Raw genomic sequence first — 24,944 nt, 5'->3', positions numbered from 1 at the left:
GCTGCCTCCCAGGGACGTCCATTATATAACTAGGACCCTGACCGTACAAAGCCTTGTAGGTCAACAGCAATACTTTAAAGGAAACACAGGATTATTTTATTTTATTTTATTTATTGCAGTATAATTCTTGCAAGAAACACAGCTTGCAAATTAGAGGTAGACAAATTGCAGAACTGTGGGGGCCCCTGTTTTGAAATTGTTGCACTAAAAGCATAAAGGGCATTTCAAAAACTTGTTCTGAGGGTAGTCTGCAAAATAAACATAGTTGCTACTGCCGTATACAAAAAAGCTGCCTGAGGTATTCTTCCACTGGTATAGCACGCGGTTAATAGGAATAGACTTTAGTATATGTCTCTGTTGAATAATCTGACAGTCTGGCCAAGCAGTGCTAGCATGCCGTAGTAGCTCTTGAGAAACTTTGTTAACCTCTTCTTCTGGAAAAGTGGTCAGGGCTTGTACACTCTCAGCCGTGCTATCATAAAGAACATCGCCTGGTGCCCAGGGCACTAATTGCCTTGGAATGCTAGCCTTCATGTGAACATAATCACAGACGTTCCTTTTGTACTCCACCCTCAGTTCTTTGTAGTAGCAGACCTTGCCTTTTCCTAAGCACATCTCACAGCACACTCGACCCAGGGCCATGCATGTGGCACACGCAACCAACCTCTCCCCATTGCAAGCCCAGCAGTTTTTTTTGAGACTCTTCCCGCTGCCATGACAGACTGGGCACCTGACCTTGGAAGAGGCGTGGCATATCTTGCAGGGTGCCCACTTCTTCTCTTTGCATTCAGGACACTGTGTCAGCACATCGGTGTGGGGTATCCGCATGTATTGTACCTGGTTGCAGAACATCTCAGATGGAAACACTGGGACCTCCCAGGGGCTCAGCTCCTCTCCTTTCACCGGCCCATCAATACAGACCTTTTTGTCGAAAGGTTCGTACTTGTTGCATATGGCCCTGCGCTCTGTGAAGCTTTCCAGAATATAGTAGTAGGCAGTTTCTTGGCTCACACCGGTTAAAATCATATTTTTGGCAGCTTTTGGAGACCGAAAGGATTTTCTCTTGACCCAGTCAAGTAGGGCAGCCCGAATCTGTGCATCAGTCAAAAGAATGACTTGAGAAGAGGAGAACTCCTCTTTCTGAGTCTTCTTGCGTTTCTTTTCTTGAGGTGGGGGGATTGTGGTGTATCCAGAAGGGTCCAAATCATATATAGGCAAAGCATTTTGTAGGCAGTTATCTGTTTTTTCCATTGCTTGTAGATTTAATAGTGTATGAATTTAACTGTCCTCTAATCGGTTGGCAGTTTTATGAGAAAAAGAGTCCTGTAATTTGTTTATCCACCTGGAAAGGTTCTTGTAAAACAATGGATCAGGTAAAGGCACTACTGTCCAAACACTTGTTAAATTGGTAGAGTAAAGCATTTGCTGAAAGGTTTATCTACGTGGCTTAGTTTTGTCTGATTACATTTTAGTTACTGTGTGCATATAAAGATGAGCTGTGTTCCACTGTTCTGATTCTATTTGTATTAATTTTGTAGTCATAGATACCAAAAATCAATTTGTGATGTCACAGTCATTTGTTTATTAAATATTACTGTATCAACTTTTTTTTTTCAACCGGTAATAATTTTTACCATCTAAATATAATGGAATTGTTAGTTTGTCCTGTGTAGAATACACAAGAGTAAGTATTATTCATATTTTAATTATTTTAAGGTTGCTCCCTGTGATGTATTTTACTGAACTGTTCCTTATTTGAGTTCTGATCACAATTAATACAGAACGATGTTTGTTCTCTATTTTGATTTGATTTGATATATTTTTTCGTACACTGGCGGGTGCTAAATTAAGATATATACATAACTTTTTTTTTACTGTTTCCCCTGTAGAGTTAGCAATACAGTGTTCGGGGGGGTGGGGGGGGGGGGGGGTTAGAGAACATTTACTTAAGGTAATAATACATTACAATTGTCAATCTACAATATCAGGAGTTTCTTGAGTCTCATCAGGAGGCAGGAGAATCATGATCTAAATCAGGAGTCTCCCGACAAAATCGGGAGACTTGGCAGGTATGTAGTCGCAAAATCCCAATTCCGACAGTATGAGGAATGTTATGCAAATTAAGTGGGTACCTAATTAACATACCTCCCATGCAAAAATCTAAAGGGTTGACATGGTCGGATTGAGTATTTTCCACCTAAAATGGTTCCGCCTGTTTCAAAGAGTCCTAATGGAGGAGGGAACCATTTCAAACAGGCTCCATGCTAAATAAAAACGGTCTGATGTGGGTGACTGACTGTGATGTAGCCCAATGTGCTGCTAGGGATTGCTGCAATTTTAGAGGATGAACGAGGTAATGTAGCTAGCTTACCCCCCTGTATGCAATGCTTGTTTGTTTTTTGCTACATTCTGTGTTTTCTTCCAAAGTAGCAGATGGGTACTTGCATTTTAGATGACTGAGCATTTAACTTGTTGATTTAGGATACGAAATACCTGTGCTGCAAAGATTACATTGCATGGTGGTCTCGTTTAACTTTTCAAAATACTTCCATGCGTTGCTTTTTTTTTTTTAAGATCCCATTGTCACTGCTCATGTACTCCCTTAGCCAATGACAGAGCTAGGCAGGTGAGAATTGTAGTGGCTTATAACTTTTAACTTCCTCCTAATGATACCGGATTGTTTTCTTGAAACGTGAAACTCTTCATTAAACTCAAATTATGGAACTGAATTTTTAATCTACTGTTTTTTTTAATAGATTAATTTGTTTTAGTTTCATTCTTCATTATTATTTTATTATCAGCAATATACTAGTGCCACTAATTTATGTATCAGTTTTTACTTCATGTTGTCAAATACATATCAACTGTTTATAATCATGTACTTTTTAATGTCTCAATGAAAGCTACAGAATAAAATAAAACGTTCCTTTTTATCTTTGAATTGGATTTAAAGCACTTAAGAATTAGGTACTCTATTTACAAAACATATATAACACACTCTTAAAGACAGAAAACAAAATTCAGTTATCTTGCCTATTTTACAGTAACTACACGATGATACTTTTCATTGGGATTATCATGCTATACTGTAGACATAAACAACTCACCACGTGTAGGCCTAAAACAGAAAAGAAAATGTTTCTGTAAAGGAACCAGTAATCCTATGTAAGACCAATTACAACTACAATCCCTTAATGTCATTTCATGAAAATCACCAAGCCACAAATAGAGGTTGTACTTTTTTCTTCTCCTCTACTAATAACGCAATGAAACTATTTATTTAAAATTCTGACAGAACTTGACAGTTTGACATTAATAACTCTCATTCCTCCTAAGTGCCACTCCATTAAAGCAAGGATTTCCAGTTCATTTCTCAGCAGAATGGGTTCCATAAGTGTCACATATGTAAGTTTGCAGAATGAATTGTGCTTTTCAGCAGTGGAGCAATGAGGACCCCTTGTGAGTATGCATAGAACAGTAAATGTTATTGTTTTGACAGCCATAGGTGATGCTGATTGCATGTGGCCCACTGACCTTGTAATCAAATTGTCAACAATATGTGTGTATTTCTCTGTAGATGGATTTGTCATTTTGCTACAGAAATGTTATATCCTTTGACTAATCTTGTGCAGCTTACTAATGATTTCCATTACATGAGAGTATATGTTAAAACTTCATGCTGATTTTAACTCGGCTCTCACCAAGATAAGCATCAAGTAAGACGTAGCTTTACAGTAAACTAATGTGATCCATCTGCGTCTCCATCCATTTGCGTTTCTTTCCACCTGATGATGTAGATGTCCTTTTGCCTGGTGTTGATGAGAGCTTTTGCCTGCAAAAAAGTGTTAACAATTTGCAATGGTGCCACTTTAGAATGTTTCGCTTGCTTGCTTCAAGACTGTCAAAAAAAAAAAAAAAACACTGTAAAGACCTAAACTAATTTTAAATACGTCAACCTCTGCAAATAATTAGATTAAATATGTTCAAGTTGGAGTGAAACTCAGAAGACTGCATCGCTCGTTTTTTTTTTTTCTGTTATCAACATATGCATAATAAAACGGTTGCAGTAGGTTTGTGTGGTCCTTGTTATTCTTGTAATAGGTAATACGGCAGTAGTAAACGACATTTTAAAAATTCAACTAGGAACAGGATGAGATGGAAAAACTGAAGAAAAAAAGGGCAACCAGAACTATATAGACACACACACACACACACACACACAGAGAACAGTACGGGATGGGAAAAATTCTGGTGGGACAGGATGGAACCAAATTTAAATTGAACATTTTTTTTCACGGGATGGGATGGGACAGGAACATTTTTGATGGGAGGACGGCCGGGACGGAACTCGAGTTTCATTCACGTGTCACTCTCTAGTGTGAACAGGTTCAGGCCTGGACATCCAGTTTAGGTCCAGTGCCCCCCAGTTTCAGATTCTAAATTGATTCAGTACCGTCAGCTTCCAACTGCTCTGTTCAGAGTGATTTTTATAGGTTTGTCGTGTAAATAAAACCTAAAACAAGTCTTGGAGCTTCTAGTGGCAGAAGTTGTCAGTAAGGGTTTGCTGAAAAGAGGTAGACCAGGTACATTTATAAACCTTTACTAGCGTGACGATGGGCTCTCAATCATATTCCAAAAGGTATACATTTTAGGAGTAAGAACGTATTTATAGTAGAGTGTTATTTCTTCAACAACATTATTACATATTTGACACGGTGACCTAAAAAAAAAAAAAACTAAAACTAAACTTATTTTCTAGCGGTAGATGCCTGAATGTCTCAGCACCAACTGTGAGCAAATTTAAAATCAATCCGTGCAAGAGCTGGCTTTTTCGTTTTTACTTGCTGTATTTTTAAGCGTAGTTCAGTATTGGCAGTAAATATAAACAAAGAACAATTGGTACAAATTAATTTTATTATCCACCAAAACCAGCTAATCAATACTTTGCATCGACGAAAGCAACCAATCCTGTACCTGCAACTGCCGAGAGCCAATCACATACTCAACTCGACTGGAGCACAGACACAGCATCTTTCAACAACAAAGCGAGAGGTTTTGGCTGAAGTTAGAAACATGGTGAGTTAGGAGACATTTTAGAGTGGTATTTAATGAGAGATTGTATTGGTAGTTAAGACTCCATCGTACACAGACTGTCCTGTAATTGCTCTGTTCATTCCTTATGTAATGTCCAGATTATAAATAGGGGTTTAAAACCCTAACAAGTTAACAAAACATTTAAATTGATTTAGTAATTAAAAATGCATTTTTTTTTATCTTTATATGTATGCCATCCTTGCTTTTTTTTTTTTTTAATGTTTGGGACTATTTTCTTAGAACGTCTTTACTCAACGGAAAGGTACCCTACAAATCAGTACAAGTTCAAGGTTTTAAGTTTTTTTTTTTGTTTGTTTGTTTTTTAAAGAAAACAATTGAAAAATAATTTTCTAATAGAGATAGTGCCCTTTTGATGATGGCTTTACAAGCTGACCTTGACTTTCTTTAGTGCCCGCGTAACTCCCCCCCCACCCCCCCCACCCCACCCACCCCACCCCACCCCACCCCACCCCACCCCACCCCACCCCAGCGTTCATGCTGCCGCCGGGCCTGAACAGGTTCCTCCATATCCTGAAGCATCTCACTATATCACTTCTGTTGAAAGGATACTAACACTTCTATTCACATACACACCGGACACCGCAAACATCATTTAAAATAATAATATATGTTACAAGATTTTAACTGAAATTACCAAAATTAAAGTCTTCATTCATTTCCAAAGAGGACACTTTACTGTTCTTTTTTTTTTTAGTGGAACTGACGACGAGCTATCTAGCCATGGACTTGTTTCCTGCACGGAGTATTTAATGGTGGAACCAGTTTCCTATGTACAATAAGCATGGCGGCACGACAAATATTCGGGTTAAACAGTATAACCAGTTTACTCAAGTTTGCGAAGCAAAATACAGCTCAAGGTGGGTACTGACGTTTCTGAAGAATTGTAATAAAATATATAATTTTGTCTGTTTTGACAAAACGTAATATTTCAATAGGAAGCAAGATGCCGTACCTTACCTACCCGTGACCTTACTGTATACTAACCAACCTGTACGGTACTGCGCTGTTAATCGTTTATATTTTTCAATGTCTTATCACACGTGAATTTCAAATAACATTTTATTCATTAACTTTTTTAGTACCCAGGACTTATCTAAGTTTTGTTTGACTGTACATTAAAAAAAGTGAAAAGAACAAGAAAACACACTCAACTGTTGCAAATATTAAACACTGTCATTTTGTCTTTCTTAGGTAGAAACTTGAACTGCATTCATCCAAAGTCCACATTCAGTGCCCTTCCAGGTGATAACTGGTAAGCTGATCTGTACTGCTATTAGATAACACAATTAAATGAAACGCTGTAAAATTACACATGGTTCTGTAGTGCTTCACAAAACGATTTCTGTTCCTGTCTTTTGCAGCAAAGTGGAACTTGCCTTGACCTCAGATGGCAGAACAATAGTGTGTTATCACCCTCCAGCAGAATTCCCATATGAACATTCAAAGGTACTGTAACTTTAAGAATAATCTTTTGACTTTTCCAGTCAAAGTTCATCATCATAAACTGATAGAAGGTTGTAACATATGTGTATAAGACTAAATATGGGGAATGTTTAACAGACAATTCTGACTACATATTTGATATGAAAAAAAAAACAACCACCTTGCAGTGGAAAGGTACTGTACAGTGTGTGTGCATTGACATTTAAATTCCTCGCTGTTGTAGCCTATCCCACGACCAGACCCTTTAGAAAATCATGAGGAAACACACGATCAGGTGCTGAAAGCTCGGTTGAATGAAGAAATGTTGCAGAACAAACAGGCACCCACTATTGAAGAGCTCAGTAAAATGTTCTATACGACAAAACATCGCTGGTATCCAGTTGGACAGTAAGTACTTTCTCTGTTTTTAAAATATTTTAAATAGTAGCCTTACTTGCTTTTGAGTCTATTCATGTAACAATAGAATGCAGGTGTTATCTGTTTTTTTTTTTTCTTTTCTAAAACAATATGTGCAATTACAAAGATATAAGATTATTATTATTATTATTATTATTATTATTATTATTATTTATTTCTTAGCAGACGCCCTTATCCAGGGCGACTTACAATTGTTACAAGATATCACATTATTTTTTACATTCAATTACGTTATTTTTTACACATTATTTTTACATAAAATTACCCATTTATACAGTTGGGTTTTTACTGGAGCAATCTAGATAAAGTACCTTGCGCAAGGGTACAGCAGCAGTGTCCTCCACCGGGGATTGAACCCACGACCCTCCGGTCAAGAGTCCAGAGCACTAACCACTACTCCACACTGCTGATTTATAAGTTACCACTATTTTTTTTAGTACTTGTCCCTTTTATAACCAAGGATAGAAGGTTCATGTAATCCAGGGTGATTCCCCAGTGCTGTAAAATGCGCCAACAAAATGCAGGTGGTTTACGTTGATGAAAAAAAATACAACCTGTGAGCCAGTTTCTTTAAACTAGTTTCCCACGGATCACTGTGTCAACGATTGAGCTAAAGTTTTGAAAACATACTTAAACAGCCACAATCTGAGGTAAATATAATGTTACTTATACTTGTTCAATTATTAAGTATAAGTAACAACAATTAAAATATTTTTTCCTTTTTTATTTTTTACTTAGGTATCACAGAAGACGTAAAAAGACTGATCCTCCCAAAGACAGATAATTTCGAACACTTAAACACTTGGTGGTTCTACATAGTACAAACAATTTGCTTGATTTTTTCCTGTACATGTTGCCATTTCATAAGCAGCATGTTATAGATTCCTGGTACAGTACCTTATTACTTCCTGTGCTTTGTCACATTTTGTTTTTGATCAGTGGATTAATCAAACCTCTAACACAGGAATAGATTGTATTCCAGGAATCAACCACAACTTTTTAATTTGTCAGGTGAATATATTGGCAGTGCAAATAAGAGGTAAGAAATTGGCTTTAAAACCTTTTAACACCAATGTTGTTATTTCTTAAATGGAGATCACTTTGTACAAGATTATGCCCAAGTGAAGCAGATATAAGTGTTCTGTTTTTTTCTTGGATTAGACCCAGTTAATAAATTGACTATTTAAAAATGATTTATACCTATTTGTGAATTTGTTTTACACATTGACTTGGTTTACATGCAAAAATAAAATAAGTCTCACCTGTTTGTCACGTAATTTTGGAAGTAGTTTTCGGGCAGTTTGAGTTTACATGAGGTTTTCTTTTAGGGAGAGATGTTCTCATTTAAAGTTCAAACAACCTAATTAATATTAAAATATGGGAGGGTACATTTAAATGTTTCTGTCAGTCTTCCAATTTGGCCTTGCCTGACTACTGATATCGTGTAGCTTTCTTAAACGGGGTTTATAAGCAGTTTTTAGGTTGTGTTGAAGAACTTCTAGTGCAGCCTGCCTCAAATAAGAAAAGAAAAAAGCAAGGGAAACAAAACAAAAAACCCAGACATAGCCTTAAACAAATACCACAAATACTACCTTTTTAGCCGTGCCATGTTTTGGTCACTCACTGTCTACAGCGTGAGGAATGTGCATGACGTATGCATGCTACGTCATTCTGACAACAATGGAGGAATAATTTGGAGTTTCTAAACTGCATATAAACCATATAGCTTACCAAGCTAAACTTATTTTCATGCAATTCATAATTAAACATGTTCTTTGTTACTTTTATTGCAAGCAATATCATCCTGTTTCTTTATACTTTTGTCAGGTATTTCAAGATGAAGTAATGTGTCTGTATATGTGTATACATTATATATATAATGTATATATATGTGTGTGTGTGTATTTGTATATATATTATATATATATATATATATATATATATATATATACACACATACATACATATATACAGTGCCTTGCAAAAGTATTCAGACCCCTGACCAATTCTCTCATATTACTGAATTACAAATGGTACATTGAAATTTCTTTCCGTTTGATATTTTATTTTAAAACACTGAAACTCAAAATCAATTATTGTAAGGTGACATTGGTTTTATGTTGGGAAATATTTTTAAGAAAAATAAAAATAAGAAATATCTTGCTTGCATAAGTATTCAACCCCTGTGCTGTGGAAGCTCCCAGTTTACACCGATGAAAGAAATTGCCCTAATGAGGACACAATTACCTTACCATTGGCCTCCACCTGTGAACCATTAAAGTTGCTGTCACATTTTCTGGATAAAAACAGCCCTGTTGAAGGATCATTGGTCAGGCTGTGAATCTGAAGGAAAATGAAGACCAAATAGCATTCTACAGAAGTTAGAGATAAAGTAATACAAATGCATAGATTAGGGAAAGGGTACAAAATAATATCCAAGTGTTTGGATATCCCAGTGAGCACAGTTGGATCAATAATCAGGAAGTGGAAGCTGCATCACACCAGAGAGAAGCCACAGAGAGGCCAGCAATCACTTTGAAGGAGCTACAGAGTTCAGTGGCTGGGAGTGGAGTAATGGTGCACCAGTCAACCATATCAAGAGCTCTGCATAACACTGGCCTGTATTGGAGGGTGGCAAGAAAGAAGCCGTTACTCAAAACGTACCATCTGAAAGCACGTCTGGGGTTTGCCAGAAAGCATAAGAGTGACCCAGCTGCGATGTGGGAAAAGGTTTTGTGGTCAGATGAGACCAAGATAGAGCTTTTTGGCCAAAACTCAAAGCACTGTGTGGCGCAAACCTAACACTGCCCATGCCTCAAGACACACCATCCCTACAGTGAAGTATGGTGGTGGCAGCATCATGCTGTGTGGATGCTTCTCATCAGCAGGGACTGGGCATCTTGTTGAAATTGAAGGATGAATGGATGTGTCTCAACTAGCCCTAGGACTAAGGATAGGAAAATGATGTCACAAGTGGGCGGAGTTAGTACACAGCAGAGCATTTCTGGAGCCCGTAGAGCACTTTAACAGCGCACTCGCAATGCTTTTAACTTATTCGCGCTTGCCCTGACAAAATGTTTCTTGACATTATCAAGCATTAATTAACATAAGTAACAGTCAGTCACTTTATATTAACGATATTTTGTATTGTTATTAAAAAATACCGGTATATCCTGGCGCTGCAATGTATTCAGTACTGAATGGGCTCCACAAATGGCGCCTGTAATTGAGCATCGAACTGCATCACGGGATTGACTGTCCTATCCTTCTTTATGTAGTCCTAGAACTAGCCCGTCTCCCCTACATTTCGGGGTATAAAATTAATTTATAAGAACATCATTTTTAAAATTAATTAAATATTCAGTGCTCACAAACAAAGTGGTTACACTTTATAATCACAACCCCAATTTTAAAATAGGTACATGTACTACGTAAAAAAGTAGGGGAAAAAACCCGCGAAGTAAGTATATTGATACAACTGATGCACAGTGTACAGTACCGTCAGTATATTACTTAAATTACATGGACATGTTAACTTCCCTTTTTCCCACGTGCTGTCGTTACCTATCCCCAATTAAATGTTAGGTTTCGTTCAAGGAGATCATTCTGCGTAGATTCTGTGCAGAGTCTGACCAATTTAGCCAATGATCTAAGAATGATCTCCGTGAACGCACCTATTGACTAAATTGGTCAAATTCTGCACATAATCTGCGCAGAATGATCTCCGTGAACGCACCCAATGTTTCTATTTTTATTTTTCAGTTTCTTGTCTACTTTGTAGCAGTCTTTTGGGATTTGTAGTTTTTCTTAAAAACAATTGCGGCTACCCATGTCAGACGTAGCTTATAAATAAACTCAATTTCCTAGCATTCTCTCGGCTCCCTGACGGCATTCACCGGAAGACCGTGCGGCTGCGCCCTAGCACCGTGTATGCGAGCGAAGAAGTCGAAAGAGAGCCAGAGCCTAAAACCGCATTAAAGACAAGATGGCAGGACTGCCCCGCAGGATCATTAAGGTAACACTTACATATTTTCTTTTACAATTAATAGCATCACAAGGACAGCCACAATACTAAGCGAAGGGCAAGACAAGACAAATACCAGTTAGCGGATCACGCACGACCTAACTTATATAGTAATAGCTATTGCGTTGGCTACTTCCGCTTATTCTCCGATCCAAAGCCGAGTGAGGCTGGGTTAAAAATACCTCCTCCCTTGTTAAAAATGGCGGAGAAGTGTGGCCTTCGTCCTCCTGAATGATGGTGTTTCATTAAATAAACCGATATTTAATATTTAGTCACGTTAGACAGTAGGGTAGAGGGTTTATGCAGACCCAACATGTCATTATCGAACGATTGTCTGTATAAAGACGGCATATGTTTTTCTAAACGATTCCAACCCGGGTGTGCATTTATTTCTGTTGAACTTGCACAGAAATGTTTACAAAGGTACATTTAATTTATTCTCACAGCTTATTAAATAAGTAGGATCCGCACAAGGTGTGTCTTTTTTTTTCATTGCAAATTGAGTGTCCACCCTACTGGAAGCGCCTCTATGGAAATGTGAGAGAATATGGGGTGATGCAGGTATTTTTCAGTGAAGGCCTTGAGGGCGGGATCTTGCAGGCCCATTGAAATGAATGAGTTGACAATCAATTAAAATTGAGTTAATATAAATTTGCTGATTATAGAATTTTGCAAGTGTTTTGCACAGTATCAGATTGACATATTGACTTTTGATCTGTATTTGTGTGAGAATTAAACGAATTACCGTAATTGAAGAAATACTTACTGAAGAAGGAGTAAACACATTTGACTAATTACACGATGTGTAGCCACTCGAGTCGTAGCCAGCGCTACATATTAATTGACTTTGAAGATTAAGGTGATGATGGAAAACGGTTCATATTCACACAATACCCCATTTAAAAACAGATTATTACGCCTGCCTCTATACACAAACTATGTATACGTGGGCGTAAAGCAGGTACGTGACGTCACATGACATGCTTTCAGCCACTGATAATTTATGTAACCACGGTAAACCAAAAAAAAAAATGCGTGTTTAGGTTTATTGATTTATTAGATGTTGAAATGCTTTTTTTTTTTTTTTTTTTTTTTTTTTTTTTTTTTTAAGGATGGACTAGAAGTGAAAAATATGGGTTCACAAGTTTTCACGAGTCGTTGTATACTATTATGAGTAATTATCTGTTTTTGGGCACATTTATATACAGTATCGATGTTTTTCGCTGTAATTGTAAGAACGTGTTACTGAAGGTGCTTGTTTGATTTATTTGCGTCTGTACAGTGTTAATAATCTACTGTATGATTCTTTAGTAATACGTTTCTGTTGTGTGATTTTGTTTGTAAATCACAAATTACTTTAATCCTGTCCAGAAATATGAAAATATAGAAACCTTCTGTGTCTGTAGATTTTGCATAGAAAAAAAGGAGGATTTTCTGGTACAATAAAATCCAACTGTGGCATATCCCAGCTGGGTAAAGGTTACCCAAATCAATGGTGCATTATAAAGGTCAAAATTAATTAGTTAATTTAATTAAGCTTGTGTTACACATAGCTTAATTGGCCAGTAATGAATCCGTTTTTGTAATAGTTAATTTAATTAAGCTTGTGTTACACATAGCTTAATTGGCCAATAATGAATCCGTTTTTGTTGCATACATGTGTACTTTCATAACAGTGCAGTGGGATCATATGTGTCATTGACATAACTGTGATGTGCGGTGCATTTTATCACACTGTGCATTTATTTAGGAATCATTCAAGTATTTCTCACACAGGCCAACCATACACACCACAAACCAAATCTGTAATAAAGAACTCCATAGTAATTATCTATTAGTTTACATATAATATATATTATATAAAAATATTTAAGCAATTTTTTTTTTTTTTTCAGCAATTCAAATATGTTTGTACTAACTATGCTCGTCTGTTACAGCCTGTGGGTAAATATGTGCATGTGGTAGGCTTACAAATGAATATACTACTTACATTATTTGAATCCAGTGGATGCCACACGTCCGAACGTCTTCAGCTGTACGGTTCATGGGGGACATGCCCCCCTCACTATTTCAGTGATGGGTAAATGTCCCCCTCATTGCAGGAGTAAAACTTTTAATTCATGATAATGTATTGGTATAATCATTAGTCAGTATAGAAGTCAATGGGAAGAAAAATGGGATTGGATCCGGGATCACTGGAGCCGGATCATGAGATTGTGTTTTACTACGAGGATCTGGATCAGGCTCCAGTGATCCGTAATGTTGATCCAATCCTGGAGCTGCACACACCTTAACCAGGGAAACTGACCAATGAGAAGTGAACATACGTGGTGCGTAGTTTAAAGACCCCGGCTGACACATTTGTATACAGCCTGAGATCACAGTAACGTTGGAGGAAAATGGCAAGCAGATGGACAAAGATTGAGTAGGATGCACTACATTGCTGTATCCAAAACACAGGGAAATGGTTTAAGCTTGTAATTCACCATCGCTTGTGTTATTTACTAATGTTATCACCGTGAGGTTTGAGTAACTTCTCATCTTAAATTGAAACCGTAAACTTAAAACAGCAAAATGACCTTTGTGCAAATAAATAGACATCAATAACAACTAAATACATTACCACTTTTTACACAATTATACCAAGTTAATGATGATATCTGTAAGCTTATCCAATTGGAGAAACATGTCAATCGCAGGGAACTGCCATACCTTTCTTGCCATAAGAAAAGGTCTTCTGTGAAGTAAAAAGCATGGTCTCACAAGTGTAAAACCTTTTTGTGTATTATAAACCCACACTGGGCCACTCAAATGATGCTTACTAGGTGAGACATTTAGAGTTGCTGCAAAGGTGTGTGCGAAGGAAGGTTTTCTTAAGCCAGTAGGAAGGGAAGTACTGGATATATATATTTTTTTTAACAAATAGAAAAAAACCCACTTGAATAAAAACTAGTTGACTGGTTTGATTTCAGTGGTGTCTCAGTGTTTCCATTAGTTGTGCAATCAGCATCCTAATTTCATATTCAATTATTGTATAGCCATTTGTCAATGATAATCGATGCGTTGACGTTTTATTTTTCAAAATAAAGAACTTTTTTTTTTTTTTTTTTTTTAACAGCAGATCCAGTAACTTAAACACCTTTGCAAAAAGGCACAAAATTCAAATTAGAACACTTCCACTTTATTAAAATCGCAGCAGTGTGGAGGAGTGGTTAGGGCTCTGGACTCTTGACCGGGAGGGTTGTGGGTTCAATCCCCAGTGGGGGACACTGCTGTTGTACCCTTGAGCAAGGTACTTTACCTAGATTGCTCCAGTAAAAACCCAACTTTATAAATGGGTAATTGTATGTAAAATACTGTGATATCTGTATAATGTGAAATAATGTATAATGTGATATCTTGTAACAATTGTAAGTCGCCCTGGATAAGGGCGTCTGCTAAGAAATAAATAATAATAATAATAATAATAATAAAAGAAAGAATTACAAAGAACTTGAGTTTAACAGCTGAAAAGAATATGCATGCATCCACATCAAATGTCCCTTTTAACTTTGTAATAATAATAATAAAATACTATATTTTAACAGAAGAAATTTCTGTCTGAACTATGGTTGTTCATTACTGTTAACATTTTATGTCCAAAAGCAAAACATTTGAATTAATCTCACAAATCCTGACTAATTGAATTAACTTACTAAATTCAGCTTCTTTTTATATAATATTGTCATATAATCCAAACGCGACATGCTTTGAAACAAAAGAAGGTAATCGGTAGACTTAATAGATTTAAAACAAACAAAAAAATATTGCCTTAATTTTTAAATCAAGAAAACGTGAATACAATAGGTCTACTTCTGATTTGGCTTGTCCAACTCGAATGTAGAGGCCTAAAGTGTGTAGCCTAGCAACGCACTATTCTACCGTACTAGCACTAAAAGAAGCACACTCACACACTCAAGGATTTAATGCAAACCGGCATTAAACAGGGTTCCAATTTGATGCATCGATTCACCAATATGTAATCGAAGCTCGGGAAGTTTAAGGACAGATGATCAATATGCATTGATTAATTGTTGCACCCCTAGTTTCCATAGAATGGCAGGGTCAAAATTTTATTTGCCCCACACTTCACTCTTTTAGTACCAAGTAACTTTTCAAAAAAAGTAAACCATGCTATAACTAATTAAATTGTTTTACGGGGTAAAAAATCACGGTAAAGATGCTAAACTAGCAGTCTAAGATAATAAAAAAAGCTTGCATCCTCAGTTTTAAAAAGAAAGTCAAGCACTATATTCGATGTATCTAATTTCTAGTCACTTTAGAAAATGCGTTTAAGTAATTTTGGTTTTGAGATACTTTCTATAGACGTGTAGTGAAAATACTGTATAGGTATCATGGTCTTGTCCAAGAACTCAAGTTGAACACTGACAGACCAGTTCCATTTTTGTGTGGATCAGGGTGTTTATTGCTAATTAAGCAGCTCCTGACAGTTTTGGTATCAATCGCAAGGGATGACTTGTTTGGAAATATGGCAGATTGGAGACGTAGACCTTTCTGGCAGAGGTGGTTTGTTTAACTTAAAACAAGATTTTCTTTTGCTTGCACTGCAAAACTAATTGTGCACTCTGTACACAAACATGTTTGAAATAAAGAGGAAGACTTTTTTTTTTTTTTTTTACAGACTGGTTCAAAACCTGTTTCACTGCCACAGACTCCGTTTTAGGGGGTAAGAAATTATCAATGCACACCTAGTGCAGGGCTGCACAGTAGTTCTGCACATGCTGAAGGATTTGGTCGGTACCTGAAGATTTTCTTCTAGCTATAATTTTATTGGAGCCAACGGGAACATTCATCTGTCTGCACCAGCTGCCACAGCCACACCCTCCTCTCTCTCTCCAGGCTGTCTTTAAAACTTAACATGCAGCATTCTGCTGAAATATGCAGCTTTCATTAACAAAACACCATTAGCTTTACTGTTCCTTGCTCCATTCTGCCATGGAGATGTAAGACGGTCACAAGAAATAATTTGAAATAAGTTTAGGGGTGTATTTAAATAACATAACATAACGCACCAAGAGCCTGTTTATACAGCTAGAGTGCTGTTTTTTTTCTTCTCTAGAAATGTAGTCCTACAAAAATGTAATCGATGCATTAATTATTGATCGGTCATCCTTACATTTTCCGAGGTCCAGTTTCATATTGGTGAATCGATGCATCAAAGTAGAGCCCAGTTTGAAGTCTCCCATTGCCAGTTTGCATTAGAGTCTCTCCAGGATTCTGCTGTTCCGCAATCGCAAAATAAATCACGGAATTTGCGCTCTCCCATGGAATTTTCAATTTTTTGCAAAAAAATGAAAACTCAAACATTTGCTCCCTGTTATCACTGTACATGTCACTAGAGCGCATACACGCTATTTGTATAGTGAGAAGTGTTTCAGTGCGAGCTTTAGTTCAGCCATGGAGAGATTCCTAAGGCCATCGATGAGCTCCGGAAACAAATCTAAATTAGCACCGAATATAATGTCAGAAGATAGAGCACAAATACAAAGTGCAAGTCCAGTGTTTCCAATAACTCAACGTCATAGCTTCTGTTAAAACTGCAGAAGACCGTGACAACGACCATGGATAGACAAACAAACAGTGGCTAATGAAAAACGAAATAAGGTAAGATTATATTAGTATTATTATTGTTATTATTTTACAAAAGGATTTAATCAAAGCGTTGTTCTGTTACTCCTATGTGAAAGGTCAGAAAAACAATTAGGACCTTGCTTGTACTCCCTATGTTGCAGGTCCTGAAAGATGTCAATCTAATTATAATATATATATATAATATATATATAATGTATATATTTTTATTGGACATGTCACATCAGTTAAAAATATGCAGCGTTTTGTAACAGTGTTTTTTATATATATATACACACTACTGTGCAAAAGTTTTAGGCAGGTGTGAAAAAATGCTGTAAAGTAAGAATTCTTTCAGAAATAGACATGTTAATAGTGTATCTTTATCAATTAACAAAATGCAAAGTGAGTGAACAGAAGAAAAATCTACATCAAATCAGTATTTGGTGTGACCACCCTTTGCCTTCAGAACAGCATCAATTCTTCTAGGTACACTTGCACACAGCTTTTGAAGGAACTCGGCAGGTAGGTTGGCCCAAACATCTTGGAGAACTAACCACAGTTCTTCTGTGGATTTAGGCAGCCTCAGTTGCTTCTCTCTCTTCATGTAATCCCAGACAGACTCGATGATGTTGAGATCAGGGCTCTGTGGGGGCCATACCATCACTTCCAGGACTCCTTCATGTTCTTTACGCTGAAGATAGTTCATAATGACTTTTGCTGTATGTCTGGGGTAGTTGTCATGCTGCTGAATAAATATGGGGCCAATCAGATGCCTCCCTGATGGTATTGCATGATGGATAAGTATCTGCCTGTACTTCTCAGCATTGAGGAGACCATTAATTCTGACCAAATCCCCAACTCCATTTGCAGAAATGCAGCCCCAAACTTGCAAGGAACCTCCACCATGCTTCACTGTTGCCTGCAGACACTCATTCGTGTACCGCTCTCCAGCCCTTCGGCGAACAAACTGCCTTCTGCTACAGCCAAATATTTCAAATTTTGACTCATCAGTCCAGAGCACCTGCTGCCATTTTTCTGCACCCCAGTTCCTGTGTTTTCATGCATAGTTGAGTCGCTTGGCCTTGTTTCCACGTCGGAGGTATGACTTTTTGGCCGCAAGTCTTCCATGAAGGCCACTTCTGACCAGACTTCTCCGGACAGTAGATGGGTGTACCAGGGTCCCACTGTTTTCTGCCAATTCTGAGCTGATGGCACTGCTGGACATCTTTTGATTGCGAAGGGAAGTAAGCATGATGTGTCTTTCATCTGCTGCAGTAAGTTTCCTTGGCCGACCACTGAGTCTACAGTCCTCAACGTTGCCCGTTTCTTTGTGCTTCTTCAAAAGAGCTTGGACAGCACATCTGGAAACCCCTGTCTGCCTTGAAATTTCTGCCTGGGAGAGACCTTGCTGATGCAGTAGAACTACCTTGTGTCTTGTTGCTGTGCTCAGTCTTGCCATGGTGTATGACTTGACAGTAAACTGTCTTCAGCAACCTCACCTTGTTAGCTGAGTTTGGCTGTTCCTCACCCAGTTTTATTCCTCCTACATGGCTGTTTGTTTCAGTTAATGATTGTGTTTCAACCTACATATTGAATTGATGATCATTAGCACCTGTTTGGTATAATTGTTTAATCATACACCTGACTGCCTACAAAATCCCTGACTTTGTGCAAGTGTACCTAGAAGAATTGATGCTGTTTTGAAGACAAAGGGTGGTCACACCAAATATGGATTTTATTTAGATTTTTCTTCTGTTCACTCACTTTGCATTTAGTTAATTGATAAATATAATCTATTAACATGTCTATTTTTGAAAGCATTCTTACTTTACAGCATTTTTTCACACCTGCCTAAAACGTTTGCACGGTACTGTGTGTGTGTGTGTGTATATATATATATATATAACTTTCCCTTCACTGACATCACTTATTTGTGCTGTTGTATCACTAAGGCTGTAATTAAGCCTCTAGTCTAATCTATGCATTAGTCAATGGTGTGTGAAACTGCAAAACTGCGATGCAAAACTTACCTGGGACATCAGCATCCTCTGTTGGAGCTGCATACACCTTAGAGGGAATGTGTCGAGACATATGCATTTCTTTTTTATACATATTTAATAATGAAAGTAATAATAAAAATATATATTTTTACAGAAAGAATAATTTGAATCATTTGTTCAAATTAGGTTACAGAATGAAATTCTGAGTAGCAGATTGAAATAATGAGATTTTGCTGGGAGTACTGGGGGCAGATTTGTTTTATAAGGCAATGTCCAAACAGACGGCGAGTTTGATTTGAAGCACTTGACAGAAGCTCTCTGTTTATCTCGGGTCGGTCAGGCGGGTTGCGCACACACTCGCTTACTGGTTAACCGAGACCCGGAGAGGCCTGAACTGCTGGGATTGGAGGATGTGGCACAGTTCTGACACTTACTCAGTCACAGGGGTTGCAATATAAATATATATTTTGATTGAAATGTGTTATAGTATGTTTACATGCTGTGTAATGAAATGGCAGGAGTCAAAAAGCAATTATCCAGCAGGACATTGATCTCGACAACCCGTTCGTATATATTTATTGATGATTTTCCAATAGGACTGTTTTCCTATTGTGAAGCAAGTGCCTCCCAGAAGCTTAATGCATTTATGATGTCATTAAATAAATATTTGGAATAATACAATAAGCAAGCCCTTTCAGTATTATCAGAATAATTAAAGACTTGTAATTGCAATTTAAATGCTTTGTTTGTATTTTAATGTTGTGTTTTTTTTTTTGCTGGAATGTAGGTTTGGGGATAAAGATGAAATAAATGCACTAGATTAAAATACAGACTGAAGGTCTGACTGCTGCTTCTCTGTGTCACTACAGGAAACCCAGCGCTTGTTGGCAGAGCCAGTGCCTGGGATAAAAGCAGAGCCTGACGAAAGCAACGCTCGCTATTTTCATGTGGTAATTGCAGGTCCACAGGATTCCCCCTTTGAGGGAGGGACTTTTAAACTTGAACTATTCCTTCCAGAAGAATACCCTATGGCCGCTCCTAAAGTACGTTTCATGACCAAAATATATCACCCTAATGTAGACAAGCTGGGAAGAATATGTTTAGATATTTTGAAAGGTAAGTGCCCATTCTATTTCTAGAAAATATTATGATAAATGGGAATAGCTGGCAGATTTATTGTCTGAATTTAAATGCAATATTTGTATTGGTACTAGCAACTGGATACTGTTTTTAGATTATTATGTTAAATGATTTTATATATATATATATATATATATATATATATATATATATATATATATATATATAATGTGTCGTTGTCCATCCATCAACAGTCCAAAGCACCTTTGACCATTGTTCCATAGTCCAATTTCTGTGTTCTTGTGTGGATTTTAGCCTTTTAGTCTTGTTCGCTTTCTTAACGGAGGTATTCTTACTGCAGCACATCCTTTTAATTCCTTATATATATATATATATATATAATTACATACAGCGGTTTGCAGAAGTATTCACCCCACTGCAAAGTTTTCACATTTTGTTGGCATCTGAGCGTACTCCACGATGCTTTCAAATGAGACTTTACGTGTAGAATCTACACAAACTACTTCACATTGATAGTTAAAAAATGCATATAGAATAGAAGTAAGATTTACAGAGAAAAACAGATTAATCTCAGTTGCATAAGTATTCGACCCCTTTGCTACTGTAGCCCTAAATCAGCTGAGATGCAAATGATTTGTTTGAAAGGTCACAAATTAGTGAAATGGTTTCAGCCTGTGTGTACTCAAAGTGGTTTAACTTGTAGATAATTTCCCTTGGGTATATAAAAACCTGCAAGCTGCAACTCGCATAGTGATCCAATAAAGCAATCATGAAGACCAAGGAGCTTTCGAAACAAGTCGGGGATAAAGTGGTAGAGAGGCACAGAGCAGAAGATGGGTACAAGAAAATTTCAAAGGCGCTGATTGTCCCTCTCAGCACAGTGAAGTCCATCATTAAGAAGTGGAAGATGCATCATACCACCCGACACTACCCAGATAGGTCGCCCTCCCAAACTGAGCAGCCGGGCAAGCAGGAAACTGGTTCGGGATGTCGCTCTGAAGCCAACAATGACCTTGAGAGAATTTAACTTTTTGGTCTAAATTCCAAACTTTAAGTCTGATTCTAGCCCAAAACTGCACATCACCCAGTCAACACCAACCCAACTGTCAAGCATGGTGGTGGCAGCATCATGTTATGGGGATGCTTCTCTTCAGCAGGGACTGGGAAGCTTGTCAGGATAGAGGGGAGAATGGATGGTGCAAAGCGAATCCTTGAGGAAAACCTGTTTGAGTGAGCCAAGACTCTGAAACTGGGGTTTAAACACATTTCAGCAGGACAATGACCCGAAGCACAAAGCTAAAGCCACACTGGAGTGGTTGAACAATAAGAGAATTAATGTTCTTGAGTGGCCCAGTCAAAATCCTGACTTGAATCCAATCGAAAATTTATGGCGAGACTTGAAGATTGCAGTCCATCGATGATCCCCAACAAACTTATCAGAACTGGAGCAATTTTCCTGTGAAGAATGGGCAAAAATTTCACCATCCTACTGTGCAAAGCTAGTAGAGACCTATCCAAAAAGACTCATAGCAGTAATTGCTGCAAAAGGTGCTTCTACCAAGTACTGACTTAAGGGGCTGAATACTTATGCAACCAGTACATTTCATTTTGTATATTTTCTTTGCAAGTTTTGCTGACATTTAACCTCCTATTCAGATAAGTGTTCCGTTTAACCACTACAGCTTTGAATAAAAAAAAGTTTGTTTGAAAAACTGTGCACACATTATTTGTAATTCAACAAAATGTGACATTATTGGTAGGGGGTGAATATTTCTGTAAACCACTTGAGCTTTTACCAAATAAATCTCTACTTGCCTATTCAACATTAGAAACCTTAAGCACCTTTCACACTGGCGCTCCTACCTTGGTCCCGATACAGGTATGGCTACCCTGGTCACAATCCCGCATAGTCTAAAACAATATACCTGGGTCGACTCGGGTTGGCAACAACCCACCTCAGGATGTGGGTCGACACGCTTTAAAGTAACCAACAGCCACGTCTGCATGAAGGTTTCACTTCTGCAAGGAACATTCCTTTTTATTCTGTTTAGACATGTTTTTATTGATTTGAGGCACGCCATGAGCCAGATTGCAGCAGGGATGAAGAAACATTTGCTCTTGGATGGAAGTATCCGTAAAAAGCACGCCATCTTGAAAGCCTGAACAGATGAAAGGGTGGTCATGAGAACATTGCTGCTTCTGGGGCATTGCGTACACGCATTGTGTACCTGTTTCTGTCATCCAGGTCGACCCTGCTTCTTCAAAAAGCAGTGTGAAATCGCGTAGCCAACCCGCATGACACCGGGTTGCGACCTGGGTGGTGTTTGACCCGGCGAGCGCATGCCAGTGTGGAAAGGGGCTTTAGATGAGGTTAAAGCAAACCAACAATTTGTAAAATGCAGGCTTTTTTAAAATGTATTTATTTATATAAATGTTTGTTAATGTGTGGTGAAACGGAACATGTGTTCCATCTCTATATTGGTGTTTGGTTGATTTTTATTGGTTCCTTGGCAGTTGCTACAGTCCCTGATTTGTCTCCCTGTAGATAAGTGGTCCCCCGCTTTGCAGATCCGCACAGTTCTGCTATCCATTCAGGCATTATTAAGTGCTCCTAACCCAGATGATCCACTAGCTAATGATGTAGCTGAGCAGTGGAAGACCAATGAAGCTCAAGCCATAGAAACAGGTAAATGTTTGTTTGCATTAACATTGAGTTAAAAACTAGTTAAAACAAATTGGTCATACAGAAAGGATCATAAACCGTGCACTCATAAAAAGCTAGTTTACTTTCTTACTGGATTGATAGTTTAGGACTAGAAAGTCTTTTGTAGTAACAGTTCCTTCACTTGCATCTAATAAGTGACCATAGAGAACATGCAGTTTTTTGCACAGTTTTGTATTGCACAGTTTATTCACTACTTTGCAGAAGAAACAGTCAGAGTGTTAAATATTGTTTTGAGTCGCATCATCTCTGGCTTGGTCTATTATATTACACTCCCAGCGCCTGGCTGCCACATTTTATATGGATATTTCTTTTGTGGTGTGGCAATCTGGTTCTCTCTGGGGGTGCAGTATACTATGATTTTATATTTAATTGAATCTAGGGTTGGTAGGTTGTAGAAAGACTGCCATCAATGCATCTTGAGCGTTTCATCAAGTTGAAATGCTTTTAAACTGTAACATTCTCCTTTTGTTTTTCTGTCTTGCAGCCAGAGCATGGACTAGGCTATACGCCATGAACAATATTTAAGTTTAACCCGAAGTCAAGTGTGAACACAACTCCTGTTCAGCCAAGACCTTTTTCTTCTTAATTTGCATTTAAAGGGCACAGTCTTGGGGGGGGGGGGGGGATTACAGCATAAAAACAAACCTGACAACTTCAGTCCATTGGTGATTTAAATGCACATTAGCGAGTATTTGTCTTTGTACTGATTTCACTGTTATAATGCATGAGCAGAGGCTAGAAATATACCACGTGGCTTTTTATTAATTTGTTTCTGAAGCAGTGGCCCGCCTCTGCATTCATTTGCATATAACTGACATTTGTTTGACTGTACGAGTGCTGTGAATGAAGGTAGGCAGAGTAGCTGTGGGCACATTTTTATGTTACTTTTTTTTCTTTTGTAATGCTAATGGAGTTAATAAAGCAGCTAAGTAGAAGAACTTGGATCTTGTCCTCTGCCATGTCTGGTTTACCCTTTAGATGCTGTAGATGTATTTAAAAAAAAAAAAAAAAAAAGCTTGGCTTAACCTCAACCTTAAAAAAAACAAACAAAAAAACAATGAACTCCACCACTCCACCATCACTAATAACATTGTGACTGCTGTCGTGTACACCCCAAAAAAGGCTTGTGACTTTTTGTATGGCTTGTCTGGAAAATTCTGTAAATCTTATGTTTTAGTAAAATATTTTTTTGTTATTCTATTTGGTCTTAGTATTTTATTTTGACTTGATTTCCACTTTCTTATTTGCCATGACCATACAATTGGGTTCTAAAGGTTATAAAATCATTGTAGTTAGCCGATATGTCATAAATTTGCAAGTATTGCGGTAAATGGCTCCTCTGTGCTTGCTTGCAGGTGAGTGTCGTCTTTTTTTTAATTTTATTTACCTCTATGGAAATTCCATTTGAAACTGTAAGTTTTAAGGGTGGGAAACTTAATAGAAAGACATTTCAAAACTGATGTTGCTTAAAACTTCTCTCCATTTCCAAGAACAGCACACCTGTCATGATTGGTAGTTGGTAAAAGAATGTAAGAAATGAACTGATTGTAAATGCATTCATTTATATATAACAAGGATGGGATTCAAACATCAATCCACTTGCATACTGTTTGTCCTTCCTGTAAATAAAGAGCTGTTGATTTAATAAGAGACGTTGTCATCTATGTGTTCCTGGGGGCACCATGTTTGTTCACGTAGGATGTGCACATTAAACCCGCAGGGCTGTATTTTAAACTAAGAGCAATGGTATGTTTTCAAAGATGATACAACAGTTGTGACAGTTTAAAACTAACAAGAAACAACTTTGCTGCAGGAGGGAGCATTTCAATCATTTGTAAGTAATCTCTTGCTCATTAATACAGTTACTTTTATTCCTTTAAAACTGGCTTTAAAATGGGGTCTTGGCCTGGCTTTAAAATGGGGTCTTTCATGTACTGTTTAAGAAACACTCATGAACAAGTCTTGATTTTTCAGAGGCAGAAGAAAAAAGTTAATTTGCTTTTGCAGAAAAAAACGAACTTCAACAAGTGCTAAAATGTTTTGTATGTGGGTAATGGTAAATGAAGCCCCTCTGAAACCATATTGCTGTATAATGTCATTGGAAACTTGATTTAGGTTTTAAATGTGACAAATGGCTGTGAAAGGTATTGGCTTTATCAGCATGCATACAGGTTCAAGTTAACTAGCTTCCTGAATCACAACTGTTTCTGCCAAGAGAATGAATAGAGTGGGGTGGTCAAATATACCTGAATGATAAGGTAGATGCAGCAGTGCCTGCAATGCATCATTTCCTTGATTTGAACAGGTTCAACCAAGAATAATACTCCAAGTCAATATAATTTGACTATTTTGAAGACCATGGCTGTCTCAATCCAGACACTAAATTGAAGTACAGTGATTGTCTTTGGTTCTGTGGACTGGTATTCTAACCAATGTATGTCACAGATCCTACTATACTGGTGGTTGTGTATATTTGAGCTGGCTAGAC

General features: G+C 37.6%; 3 protein-coding genes across 3 annotated transcripts; 2 read left to right on the top strand and 1 right to left on the bottom strand.

Annotated features, from left to right (window-relative positions):
• Positions 1-204: 204 nt before the first annotated feature.
• LOC117420072 (protein SSUH2 homolog) lies at positions 205-1,251 on the bottom strand. The gene has a single exon (XM_034033590.3). It carries the CDS (start codon positions 1,249-1,251, stop codon positions 205-207), a length of 1,047 nt encoding a protein of 348 aa, XP_033889481.2.
• Positions 1,252-4,933: 3,682 nt separating this feature from the next.
• Positions 4,934-8,168, top strand: LOC117420136 (large ribosomal subunit protein mL42-like). Its single transcript, XM_034033685.3, has 6 exons — positions 4,934-5,076; positions 5,810-5,972; positions 6,307-6,367; positions 6,477-6,561; positions 6,782-6,945; positions 7,714-8,168. Exons 2-6 carry the CDS (start codon positions 5,897-5,899, stop codon positions 7,757-7,759), a joined length of 432 nt encoding a protein of 143 aa, XP_033889576.1. The 5' UTR covers positions 4,934-5,076; positions 5,810-5,896; the 3' UTR covers positions 7,760-8,168.
• A 2,567-nt stretch (positions 8,169-10,735) lies between these two features.
• LOC117420146 (ubiquitin-conjugating enzyme E2 N) lies at positions 10,736-23,656 on the top strand. The gene is made up of 4 exons (XM_034033714.3): positions 10,736-10,990; positions 19,500-19,746; positions 22,277-22,417; positions 22,941-23,656. The coding sequence occupies exons 1-4, from the start codon at positions 10,961-10,963 to the stop codon at positions 22,979-22,981; spliced, it is 459 nt and encodes a 152-aa protein (XP_033889605.1). The 5' UTR covers positions 10,736-10,960; the 3' UTR covers positions 22,982-23,656.
• The last annotated feature ends 1,288 nt before the right edge of the window (positions 23,657-24,944 follow it).

The sequence above is a fragment of the Acipenser ruthenus genome, chromosome 14 (genome assembly GCF_902713425.1).
Source record: "Acipenser ruthenus chromosome 14, fAciRut3.2 maternal haplotype, whole genome shotgun sequence".
In the NCBI taxonomy this organism is placed as follows: Eukaryota; Metazoa; Chordata; class Actinopteri; order Acipenseriformes; family Acipenseridae; genus Acipenser; species Acipenser ruthenus.
This window is presented reverse-complemented; position numbering and strand designations above follow the sequence as displayed.

Bases quoted from the DNA above. Each gene is read 5' to 3' on its own strand.
- LOC117420072 (XM_034033590.3), bottom strand. From the start codon at position 1,251: ATGGAAAAAACAGATAACTGCCTACAAAATGCTTTGCCTATATATGAT.
- LOC117420136 (XM_034033685.3), top strand. From the start codon at position 5,897: ATGGCGGCACGACAAATATTCGGGTTAAACAGTATAACCAGTTTACTC. The intron at 6,562-6,781 runs GTACTGTAACTT...TCGCTGTTGTAG, and splicing joins TCCCATATGAACATTCAAAG to CCTATCCCACGACCAGACCC. The intron at 6,946-7,713 runs GTAAGTACTTTC...TTTTTTACTTAG, and splicing joins CGCTGGTATCCAGTTGGACA to GTATCACAGAAGACGTAAAA.
- LOC117420146 (XM_034033714.3), top strand. From the start codon at position 10,961: ATGGCAGGACTGCCCCGCAGGATCATTAAG. The intron at 19,747-22,276 runs GTAAGTGCCCAT...GTCTCCCTGTAG, and splicing joins ATGTTTAGATATTTTGAAAG to ATAAGTGGTCCCCCGCTTTG. The intron at 22,418-22,940 runs GTAAATGTTTGT...TCTGTCTTGCAG, and splicing joins AGCTCAAGCCATAGAAACAG to CCAGAGCATGGACTAGGCTA.